Consider the following 12,822-nt stretch of genomic DNA (forward strand, 5'->3'; position numbering starts at 1 on the left):
CCGCAGTCCTTGGTCATCCCCCAAACTGGGAGCCTCTCTAGCAGCTCTTCCCCGTGTTTCTCTGTGATGTTAACCCCTTCTCTCAACTTCCTGGTATTCCCTTCCTTCCCAAGATGCACTCTGCAAACGTTCCAAGGGAAACAAGCATCTCTCCATCCTCAGCGTCTTTTTGTTGATGTTCTCCTTGCCGCTGCTAGCCTGGCTGTTTTCCCAGGACACTGCTTTCCTTGTACTTCTTTCCAGTGAATGCTACTCATTCTTCCTCGCTCCATCTGTCTCTGGGTTAAGACATGGACAGGGTTGCTGTTCTCTTTGTTCCCTGGTTCTAATTCAAAGCTTCATTCTTCCAGCCTTGTCTCAAAACTCCCCATCTCTTGAGATTCATCCTATCTGTTCTCTTCTTTCTTATCCCTGACAGCTCCTGAGTATGGTGCAAGCTCATGAGTGACATTGGCACCTGGCTTGTGATTATCCATTTTACCCAAATCTACCAAGGTAGCTTTTACCACTCTTGACAATGAGCTCTCTAGCGGCATGGCCTCTCAACAATGGTGGCATGTAGATCTTCTTCACTCACTCACTGTCATGGTTCCTTTTTTGGTGTCAGCATCCCCTGGAACCGCCTATCTTTGACTCAAATTGGAATACTCCCTTCCCCCACACTCTTCGATTGTCCCACTCTCTCACCTATGTGGGGAAGTGCCCATCAAGTTTGACTTCATCAGGTTCTCTAGCTCCTTGGGCCCCGTCCACAGCCTGTCTCTTACAGCCCAGATGTGCCATCTCACTAACCGTCTCTCCAGGGTCCTCAGTTTCTTTGCTTCCTCGACCTCCTGTCTTACTTCTCTGAATAAAACACTAACCCTTCACAGAGCTAGTGCCACACTTTTTCCTTCTTTTGCTGGGTTGGGGTCTTGGCTGGTCCTCAGGGATGCTGGCAGACTTCTCTTGTCTCTTCTGCTGGGTCTTGTGTGTTCTCTCCAGCAGGTTGTTTAAACCTCCCTCCCGACCCCAGCCCACACATTTCCCCTCCCTCACAATCTTAGCAGACATCTTTACCTTCTGCATCACAGAAATGGAACAGTTCTCTCAGCTGCTTGCTACCACACCTCAACACAGAGTGATTTTAGTGTCTTTGCTGGTCTCCTTCATTGTGGAAGACCTGTGCTCTGGACTTGGCACCTGCTAAGTTTCTTCTCTGATATCTTTTTTTTTTTTTTTAAGATGTTATTTATTCATTCATGAGAGACACAGGGAGAGAGAGAGAGGCAGAGAAACAGGCAGAGGGAGAAGCAGGCTCTATGCAGGGAGCCCGACGTGGGACTCGATCCTGGGACTCCAGGATCACGCCCTGGGCCCAAGGCAGGGGCTAAACTGCTGAGCCACCCAAAGATCCCTCTTCTCTGATATTTTCATTGACACTTGACCATCAGCTTTTAATCATGTTCCCTCAAGTCTGTCTCATCTTTAAAAAAGATGTTCATACATCCTTCTAGCTCATGTCCTGCTGCGCTGTCTTGGTCAGAGGTGTGCTACTGTCATGCTTGCAGCTACTCTGACAATGGGACCTGTGCCTTCTAGTCATAACACATGACCAGCACGAAACTGCGTAAAAGATAGTCCTTGGCCTCTGACTTGCCCTCCGGGGTGAAGTAAACAAAGATTCTAAGCAGGTTTGTTCCAAACAATGAACATCAGCCTTACTTACTTACTTACTTACTTATTTACTTACTTACTTACTTACTTACTTATTTATTTATTTCACAAGGCTTCTTTTTCTGGTTCTTCTTACATCCTTCTAGGCAAAAAGGCCAGTGAATAGAAGATCAAGACAGTATGGATGTATAATTACTAGGTTTACTACCTATGCAGCACAATTTCAAAGGTAGCAGGGTTCCTGGTGATGTCAGAGTTCAGGGTGTGGCCACAGTACTGAGTGGCTGGCACAGATGGGCACACAGAAGAACCACAAGCCAGTGAGGTCAACTGTAGTCAGGGGTGGCCCATGTGTAGTTTCATTTGTCTCATGTTGGGGAGGGTCTGGGGGGACTTCGGGAATGGAGTCACGCAGCAAGGAAACTTTGCCCTTCATAGCTGTCTGTAGGTCATTGTCTCCACCCTAAGACACCTCACTTTTGACATTTGTGCCATCCAGATCAACCACCCACAATTTCCTCTTGAGCACACAGTTCTCCTGTCAAGACCTGTAACATGTGTCAGCAAATAGGAGATAGAGTATGTCACACGGTTCTTTGAAATAATGAACTGTATCAGTTGATTTACAAGAATTTTATATACTAATTTAACATAGAAAGGGATAGCAATGGTATTTCCTGTGAAAACTGGTGGTTCCCATACAGCTGGGGCATAACTGATGTCCGTAAGTGTTGCATGTTCTGTAAGTAACATACTCAGGATTGTGTTCTCCCGTGGCTCAGGTTCTGCGTGTTCCTGATGCTTCTGTTGTGAGATATAGTATCTTTCTAATACACCGAAATGTAAGAGACACTTGCACGAAGTGTCTTCAACCACGTCCCTTTGTTTGAAGGCAAGTTTTCTCATTTCAGCTTCCCACATGTGTGTTAGTGAACATGTCCAGTGTTTTGGAAATTGAACATGACCTTATATGAAGTTTTCCTCTTCATAGACAAGACCTTTGGGAGGCCCTGGTGACAAATGTGCACCCTCAGTGAGACAGTTACCCATAGCGTCTTAAAACTGGAGGACTCACAGGCCGCGGAAAGATGACTTTCCCATCACCCCGTTAGTAGACCTTGTCTGAAAGACACCTCCCATGATTAACTTAAAGGCTTCCAACTTTTTCTTTTTCCCAGGTACCTGGAACATTAAAAAAAAAAAAAAAAAAATTGCATTGGCGCTCTGCCGATTAGATCAGTCCCTGAAATGAAGAGTGGGAATTTCTGGGAAGTACAGCTTCATGCATTAGCAGGAGTCAGCCCTGTGTGCAGCTTTGGGACCATGTGACAAATCAGAGAGGTTATTTAGCATGCCTCAAAATTATAATCTCCCTTAGTAAGAGTAATAATATCTAACATGCTAAACCCCACAACTGTTCTTTTTGTTTTTTTAAATACTGTGTGTGTATTTGATTCTCAGGCATACAAAAAGTGGTAGATGGAATTCAGGGAAATAGATCTTAGTACAACACAGCTGAAGACAGCAGAAGAATTGGGTTTATGGACTTTTTTTTTCTCTTGATGGATATTGGAGATCTTTTTCATACCTTTGAAATGAGTGTTTGAAGTTATTTGGAAAGCGTTAGGATGAAAAAAAAATCATTGAAAGCCAGAGACTGTGTGCTGAGCACCACGCTTACTGGCTGTGTGAGTGACCATGACACTTCCCATTCTCTCCATCACATACATTTGGGAAGTCAGTCTTTTTGACTATAGAGCTTCTCTGAGCCTTTAGCAGATATGTGTGTTGTAACCTCTTCCTCATCCCTACACCCCCTCCACTGCATTTCCCAAAGGTTTTTGATCACACAGTCCTATTTTTTATTCTGCCTGTTTGCAGGCGAAAACACCTGGTATATCCACTGGCTTTCTCTTGTCTTCGAGATCCAAACTTGAATGAATTTCAAAGGGTCTGGGATTGGGCGCATAATTAGGGGAGGATAGATAGACAATGGATAGATAGGTGGATCTATAGGTAGGTATGTTTGTGTTTCTAGGTGTTGTCTAAAAGGTCTGTAACCCCAACAAGAAGCAAGAGCACTGCTGTGTAGGAAGCCTGAGGTTTCTCTGTGGGCACATTTTTAAATTCTGTAAAAAACCAACAGCAGACACAGCCTCTGAAAGTTCTTTCTTAGGGCCAGGCATTGTCAGGTGGAGTAGGAAAGTGATTACAGTTCTCCCACACCAGAGTCTGGACTTTATCCAAATGAACAAGCAAGTGTTGTTTCCCTGGCTGCAAAGTATAAAGCAATCTAAGACCTCTATGGGAAGTGGCTAAGGTCATTAGACCGACCTGGGTGTGCTTCTGGCTGGCTACTCCTTCTGTGACCTTGGGTACATATCTTCCCTTTCGGGGGCATGTTTATCTATGAAGTGAAGGGTTAGCCTAGGAAAATGCGGAGAGATTTTAGGAATCTCACAGCTTCTGTTTTATGTGATGGGGGCTGATAGGCCGTTGGACCCTGCTAGTACTGCCTGTTTTCCTCTGGATTATTCAGTAGAGAGCATAGGTTTATGCCAGAGAGTGATGTGAACCCTGACAGTAAAAGGCCCCATGAGACCCAGGGGCCACTGCCTCAGGGCCCTGGGTCTTTGACATCTTTGGTTTTCTTTGGAGATGTCCACAGTCCTCTGTCTGGTTGGAGCCTTCCCTGGTGGGTCAGCAGAGCTAGAATCCCTTAGACCAAAATTTGCACAAGAAGTCCTGGAATAGGTGGTGTGTGTTGGAGTTGGGAGTGGGGATGTGTAAGAAGCAGCCTGTTGCTAATTGGTGGCAGAGTTTCACTGAGACCTGGTGCCTTTTAGAATCCTTAACCTAGTGTTTAGGAATTCACTACCAGCGGACTCCCAGCACATGAGATGAACTTGGCGCCATCTTGAGTGGAGTGTTAAAGGTGAACCTCAACTCTGCCATTTGGATTTGTTTGATCCTAGGCATTTTACCTTGGAGTTGGGTTCCCATTAGATGCCCTCGAGAAAGATACCTAGCTTTTCTGTACCCTAGTTTTCCTGCCTTGTGAAATTATGCTAATGATACTAGCAACCGCAAAGGGTGGTTACTGGCAAACACTACATAGTGTCTGTAAAATGCTTAGAGCAGTGCCGGGCACAAGAGTCCACAAAACGTGAACCTTGGCTGTGGTTTTTGTGGTGGTTAATGTTTGATGATCATCACTGTCACCTAAGATACAAGGTGAGTTGTCGTCAGGTTGTTCAGGCTACAGCAGGGCAAATCCTCCAAATGGCCTGCAAAGTGTAATATCAGTATCTACCCCTTGGACAGTGGAGTAGCTCGGGAGCTCACAGAAGTAGGAAAACAACACATTAGGAGGAAAAGGGGAAATAAAGTGTCTCTGTGGGAGCCTGAGCATTCAGTGATGGTTTTGCCTTTAAAAGAGAACTCTATCAGGTTTGACAGTTGGGAATGAGCATAGAAGTCTAATGAATTCCTATTCTTCTGCAAGGTTTTCTTAATTACGTACCAGTGTGAAGTCTTTGTAACTTGGGGTGGCTTCTTATTCTGGCTGGTCTGGGACTGACTTTGGAGTTTGATGGGTTGTGGGGCTTTCAGTGCTTGGGACAAATCCCTATGAGCTACCACCCTAGTAAAAGCTAAATACTCCTGTTTGTCAAGAGGATTAAAGGAGGTAGTCTCTGTATGTGAACACATAGCATGTTGCTTGGCACATAATAACCCTTCCTTAAATATTTGTAGAATCACATCTAAATCTCAGATTCACACCCTACTCTCAGAGAGGTTGTAGGAAAGCAGTGGCAAAATGCTTCGTATCTTTTAAAATTAGCATTTCCCATTTTGGCTTCTTTGAACAGCTTTTACGTTCAGATATTGGTGTCTGAGTCTCAGCATCTAATCTGTAGAGTGAAATAGTAATATTTATCTCATAGGGGCATTGTAAGGATTTGGTAATGTGTGGTTAGCATGTGAGAGGTGCTTAGCACAGTGCCTGGCTCACAGAGAATTCTAAATAAGTAGTAACTTTTCGAATAATAAACTCCTTCGACATTCTCTTGTAGATGCTCCTTGGAATCAGTAGTTCCATCCACAGGAATTCCTAAGTTGGAACACCAGCTTTCGATGGAGCTTTTTGGATTCTTTAGCTTCATTCAGTGATTTCTTCACAACCTTTCTTACTCTAGCATGGCTAAGGGAGTATATTGTGGACAGCTGAATACATGTTTTCAAATTCTGTTTTAGATAATGAGGATTACCTGATCAATCTCATAGACTCTCCGGGGCACGTGGACTTCTCCTCAGAAGTGTCAACAGCTGTGCGCATCTGTGACGGGTGTATCATCGTGGTCGATGCCGTGGAAGGAGTGTGTCCACAGGTAGTAGGTCACAACGTGGTCACATGAAGAAGGTGGAGAAAAGGGGAGGGACTGGGCACTGGAAGCTCTGTGCCATTTCAGACATTTCCCTGACAGAAAGGGCTTCACATTTCATTTGATGACATTCCAGTCTGAGATGGAGTTAAGTCACCCACGCCTGGAAGAGATCCTAGAGAGGATGACTTTACCTCTAAGAACTTGGAAGCATCTCTGATGCCCTCTTGGAGAGGGACTGTGCCAAAGCGGGGGAGATGCCGGGTTTGGAGAGGATTCTGGACTGTGAGAGGTGGTTGATGGCAAGATACGGAGCCAGTTCTCCCCTACATGAAACTCTTCTGTTGGCTTCTCTGTTGGCGCTCACGCTTCTGCCCGCCTGCACACCCACTCCCGCCCCCACTCCTTCTCTCATTCAACTGAGTGTTTCTCCTTTGCACCAGTGGTGGGAAGGTTCACCAGGGTGATGCTCTGGGCATGGACCTCAGGGTGGCTCCCCGGCCTCAGTTCTTGGAAGGACTTGTTTGCTGGCCTTACGTTTTATCTGAGAAAATGTCAGCCTTTATATCTTCCCTCTTAGCATACCCTTGTTTGTTTTAATATTTTTAAAAAGGCGTAAGAGGCTTAAATTACTCAAATGGAGGAAATTTGGTTAACTCCAAGAAATTATGCCATCATTGTCCTGTCTCTTCCCTTCTGGTTTCCCCCTGAGGGCACAGATCCTCAGGCTGGAGAAGCACAGCCTGAATCTCTGCCCTGCAGGATAAGTGGAGTTAATATGCCTGACTTCAGAAAAGCACAACAGTAGTTCACTCCAGGAGATGGTATTGTGGTCAGCAAGGTGCATGTGGGGACTTCCATGGGGAATGCTCTGGTTTTTAGGCCTGTGTGTTGGCCACATGAGTGTTTTCTAATTATTTAGTAAACTTTGCACAATTTTATTTATCCTTCTTAAATAAATGGTCAGTTCCATAAAGGCAAAGGCAGTTTCTTGTCTGGGGTTCTTTCCTTCTGTGATGGAGACTTCGGGAGCGTTTGCTGAGCCCCCATATCTGACTGGTATAATCTGGGTTGTGATATAAAAGTATGGCAATGAGCTGGTTATTAATCAGGATTTTTCTCAGGTGCTTTAATTATTTCAAATCGTGAATTTTACATTTGCCTTTCTGTTTTCGTCAGACACAAGCTGTTCTGCGACAAGCCTGGCTCGAAAACATCCGCCCGGTTTTGGTGATTAATAAGCTAGATCGTTTGATAGTGGAACTGAAATTTACCCCCCAGGAGGCCTATTCTCACCTCAAGAATATTTTAGAGCAGGTATCTCATCCTTTACTTCAATATTTTAAAAGTTGGGGCTCCAAGGAGAGTTGTAGGGAAGCTGGTAAGTTGCCACAGAAAATCGCATATTTAGAACTTTTCCACCTACAATTGCTGTGTGTCAGAGTCATCACACTACAACAGAGGCAGTGGGCAGAGGACAGGCATCCTCGTGGGAATCCCCTCCAACAACTCTTTGTTGTTGTTGTTGTTGTTTTATACCTGCCTTTAGATGACAGTTTGCCCAACCATTTATTTCCTCAGCAGACATTTACATAGCTGTGTGATGAGTAAATGAATTCTGGGATGTCCACTGTGTGCTGAGAGCATGAATGTACTGACAGGTCAGAATCCCTGTCTTCAGAGATCTCATATTGTGGTGGAGAGACCTTTAAAGAGGTCTTTGAAGAACAGCAAGAAGCCCTGGGTGTGGTTTACAATGAATGAGGGCCACCTTACCCAGACGAGGTCAGGAGGGAAGAGAGGAAGAGTCATGCAACAGAAGCCTCAAGATAGAAAAAGGTCAGGAATTACGGCCAGGGCATTTAGGAGAGCAAGAATAAGATGTACAAAGTAAACGCAAGGAAAAGCATAAGAGGATGTTTCATTCAAAGAACTACCGATTACTTGCTGTAGCTGAAGAATGAGATTATAAAGCAGTGGCAGGAGGCAGGAGTAGAGAGGAATACAGGGCTTCGATTGTGGCGAATGTCATGTGCTGGGTGTGGAGGGTTGGACTTTCTTCAAGATAGTGGGGTACCACCGATGAGACCAGTTGAGAGTATTTATTTGCCCAAGGGAAGAAATGATCAAAGGAGAAAGTGTAGATCAATGGATCTAGTTCCCTGTGGAGGCAGACAAGGATGAGCACCAGTGAAGCAGCAGGACAGGGGCCAGTGGTGTTTGCAGACAGAAACGGGCCGGTAGGGTGGAATCTTGGGAGCTTGTAGGGTCTCTGAATAATAGGTTCCGTTTTCTCTCTGCAGTAGGAATAAGGTCGCTTACTTGGGAGGGAAGTAGGTGAGGAGGTTTGGCAGCCGGGAAGAGGGCCTGAGGACAGTGAAAAAACATCCAGGTGTGAGAACTGGCGAGTGGATAGGCTCAAGCTCTGGACTAGGATCACGGGGGTCATGAGTTCAGGTGATGCCAGCCCCATGCTGCACATGCCACTCCCTCGCATCCCAGCATGACCTTTGAGAGCCTTACGGTTTAGTCTTGCTGGGTTTGGAAGGAATGGGTTGATAACATGTAAATTGATTATTATTGTAAACATCAGCTCTGTCCTTCCACCCCAATGACTGACAATTCTAGATAGTGTGTTGCCCAGCACAGATGTGCTAAGCATCTAGTGACTTTCTGCCATTTCACCCTCTCTCCTAGATTAATGCACTCACAGGAACTCTTTTTACTTCTAAAGTCCTAGAAGAAAGAGCAGAGAGAGAGACTGAATCGCAGGTGAATCCCAGTTCTGAACCAGGAGAGCAAGTATATGACTGGAGCACTGGCTTGGAAGACACGGATGATTCTCACCTCTACTTCTCTCCAGATCAGGGCAATGTGGTGTTTACAAGTGCATTAGATGGGTGGGGCTTTGGGTAAGTCTGTTCGAATCTCCTTCGATCTCTTCCTCTTCGTGGTCTGTATATACAAGTGATGTTTCTAATAAGACTTTATTGAGACAATGATTGATTCACATACAGTTTTAAGAAAGAATAGAATTCTCTTGTGCCCTTTACCTAGTATAGTATAGGTATAGGTAATTCTCTTGTGCCCTTTACCTAGTAAGGTATCCTTGCAAAACTGTTGCACAGGATCACAGCCAGAGAATTGATGTTCATTAAGTCCATCCCAGCAAAGATCTTTCATGTTGCCCTAATATAGTCACCTCTGCTTCCTTCACACCCCCTGCCCCATCTTAACCCCTGGCAGTCTTAAGTGTCCTCCGTTTCTATAATTTGTCATCTCAAAAATGTTATAAAAACAGAATCAAACATTATATAACCTTTTCTGGATTGGCTTTTTTCACACAGTGGTATAGTCTAGAGATTCAGCTAAGTTGTTGCATATCAGAAGTGGGTTCCTTTCTATTCTTCAGTACTATCCTTTGGGGTGGGTGTGCCACAGTGTAACTGTTCACACATGGAGGGATGTCTGGGTTTTTTTCTGGTTTGGGGCTGTTGTGAGTGAAGCCACTACAGACATTCATGTGAACATGAGTTTTCATCTCTCTGGGATGAGTGTGTGGGAGTGTATTTGCTGGGCATGTGGCAGTCATAGGTTTAGTATGTCTGTTTCCCAGAAGGGGCGCCATTTAATTATTGTTGTAAACATCAACTCTGTCCATGGAGCCCAAACTGACTGATTATTCTAGATGGTGTGTATCCCCCCCACAGATGTGCTAAGCATCTAGTGACATTCTGCTGCTTGGCAGTGTGGGAATCAAGTTTTTCCACATCCTCACTATCGTTGGGTGGTGTCACTTTTTCTTAGCCATTCTGACAGATGTGTATTGTTATGTTATTGTGGGCTTAATAATGAGTGTCCTTGGGTGAGACATCTCTTCATGTCCTTTGCTCATTTTCATTTCTTTTCTCTTTCTTTTTTAATTGACATATGAATGACATATAACATTTGTTTCAAGTGTATAGCAGAATGATTGGATATTTGTATAAACTGTGCAATGACCACCGTGATAAGTGTAGTTACCCATAGATTGGTATAGAGCAAGTTTGTTTCTTGTAATAAGGACTTTGAAGATTTACACTCTTAGCAGCTTTCCCACATACAATACGATATGTAAGTGTTGTCACTTGTGCTGTGCATGACCTCCTTACTTATTTTGTAAGTCAGTTTGTACCCCTTTCACCCATTTTACCCACTGCCCACCTCTGCCTCTGGTAACCACCAGTCCTGTTCTCTATATCTGTGAGGTGTTTGGTTTGGTTTGGTTTTTATTTTTTGATTCTACAGACAATACGTACATATTATATGTGATGCACATCTATATCCGTTCATCTCTTGGTGGACGCTTAGGTTGTTTCTGTATCTTAGCTATTGTAAGTGATGCTGCAGTGAACTGGAGGTTGCATATATCTTTTCAAATTCAATTTTTTTCAGATAAATACCAAGAAGTAGAATTACCAAATTGTATGGTAGTTGTATTTTTAAATTTTCAAGGAAACTCCATACTGTTTTCCATACTGGCTGCACCAGTTTACATTCCCACCAGTGACGCACCATGATTCTCTTGTTGCCATGCCCTCATCAATACTTGTTATTTCTCATCTATTTGATAGTAGCCATTCTGACAAATAGAAGGTGGTAGCTCATTACGGTTTGATTTGCATTTTCCTGATGAGGAGTGATGTTGAGCAACTTCAGTGTCGCCATCTGTACGTCTTCTTTGGAAAAATGTCTCTTCAGTCCCTCTGCCAGTTTTTAAATTGCATTATTTGTTTTTTTGCTATTGAGTTGTATGAGCCCTTTATATATTTTGGATATTAACCCCTTTTTGCAAATATTTTCTCCCAGTCCATAAATTGCCTTTTCATTTTGTTGATGAGCTCCTTTGCTCTGTAGTCCTTTGCCCATTTTCTAATTGTATCGTTTGGTTTTTCTGTATATCTTCTAGATTTTACTTCTTTGTCTCCTATGTGCTTCATAAATATTTTCTTTCAGTCTATAGTTTGATGTTTCATCCTTTTAACAGTGTCTTTCATCGAGCAAAATTTGGGTGGATTTATTTATTATTATTTCAGAAAGAGACAGAACGTGGAGAGGAGGAGCAGAGGGAGAGAGAGAACTCAGACTCCACACTGAGCACAGATCCCAACATGGGGCCCATCTCATGAGCACCCATGAGATCACCACCTTAGTTGAAACCCAGAGTCGGGCACTTAACCAGCTGCGTCACCCCAAGGCACCCCTATAAATTATGATTTTAAAGTTGAGTCTAAGAACTCTGCATGGCCCTGAGATCCTGATCTCTCATAGTGTTTTCTAAAAGTTTTTAGTTTTACTTTCTACATTTAAGTCTGTGATCCATTCTGAGTTAATTTTTTGTATAAGCTCCAAGACTCAGGTCAAAGTTCTTTTTTTTGGTCTAGAAGTCCCATTACTTCAGCACCATCATGCTTCCCCCACGACCTGGTTTTGTGCCTTTGTCAAAATCAGCTGGATATACCTGGGTGGATCTATTTCTGAGAGTTCTGTTTCCTTGACCTGTGTGTCTGTCTTTCGCCAGTACCACATAGTCTGGATTATTATAAGGATATAATAAGGCTTGAAATTGGGTAAATTGTTTCTGCCCACATTCCTACTTTTGCAAATTGTTTCATGTTTTCAAGGGTCTCTGCCTCTATGTACATTCTATAATAATCTTTGCCTATATCTGCAAAAAAAAATGTTGCTAGGATTTTTATTGAAAGTGCATGGGGAAAGTTCTATATCAATTTGAGGATAATTGACATCTTTACTACGTTGTAACTTCTAATCCTTGAACACTATGTTTCTCAATTTTTAAAGATTTTCTTTGATTTTTTATTAGCACTTTGTAGTTTTCAGCATAAAGTCCTATACATATTGAATTGGATTTGCACTTAATTTTTTGTTGTTTCTGAGCAATTATAAATAGTATTATATTTTTGATTTTGGTGTTCACATATTCAGTTCTACTTTTTTGGAAATACAGGTAATTGATTTTTGTGTATTGCTCTTGTGTATTGCTGTGACCTTGCTAAACTCATTAGAGTTCTTTGTAGGTGCTTTGGCATTTTCTATAAGGCAGTCATGTTACCTGCTGATAGGGACTACTTTACCCCTTCCTTTACCATGCCACTTTCTTTTCTTTTCTTGCCCTATTGCCAAGAGCTTCCAGGACTATTTGAGTAACAGCAGGGAGAGTGGACATCTTCTCCTTGTTCTGATCTTAGAGGGAAAGAACTTAGTCTTTCACCATTAAGTATAATGTTAGCTGTAGGTTATTTTCAGATGTTCTTTATCAGTTTGAGGGAGTTCCCCCTGTATTCCTTTCTCAGAGTCATTTATATGAATTAATATCAAATTTTGTCAAATGCTTTTTCTGTATCAGTTAATATATGATTTTTTTTCCTTTAGTTTATATAATTTATTAATATAGTTGGTTATATTGATTGATTTTTTGGATATTGAACGAGTCTTGTATCTCTTTGTGGATTTTATGTAAAATGATTTGTTTAGAACTTTATTTTTGAATAAATTTAAAATTCAGAAAGGACAAAGTGTCCACAGGAGACCATGAAAAGTCTCCCACCCTGTCCCTTAGGTTTTCAATTCATTTTCTTACAGGAAACTAGTACATCCTAGCAGTTTCTTGTATCTCATCTGGAGGCTATTTATGACTATATGAGCAAATACATTTATATTAACTTCTATTATCTGCACTAGCACAAGTTGGTATGAAAAGCTAACTTTCTTTGGATGCACA

The 12,822-nt window shown here is 42.7% G+C and overlaps 1 protein-coding gene across 3 annotated transcripts in view; it reads left to right on the top strand.

Annotated features, from left to right (window-relative positions):
* Positions 1 to 12,822, top strand: part of EFL1 (elongation factor like GTPase 1) — a 120,120-nt gene that overhangs the window by 13,576 nt on the left and 93,722 nt on the right. For all 3 annotated transcript variants that reach the window (XM_025436920.3, XM_025436919.3, XM_049108514.1), the window contains 3 exons: positions 5,914 to 6,047; positions 7,221 to 7,358; positions 8,739 to 8,953. In XM_025436920.3, the coding sequence (XP_025292705.1) occupies positions 5,914 to 6,047; positions 7,221 to 7,358; positions 8,739 to 8,953 (487 nt within the window). The remainder of the gene's footprint in view (positions 1 to 5,913; positions 6,048 to 7,220; positions 7,359 to 8,738; positions 8,954 to 12,822) is intronic.

Source organism: Canis lupus, chromosome 3, assembly GCF_003254725.2.
Source record: "Canis lupus dingo isolate Sandy chromosome 3, ASM325472v2, whole genome shotgun sequence".
Lineage (NCBI taxonomy): Eukaryota > Metazoa > Chordata > Mammalia > Carnivora > Canidae > Canis > Canis lupus.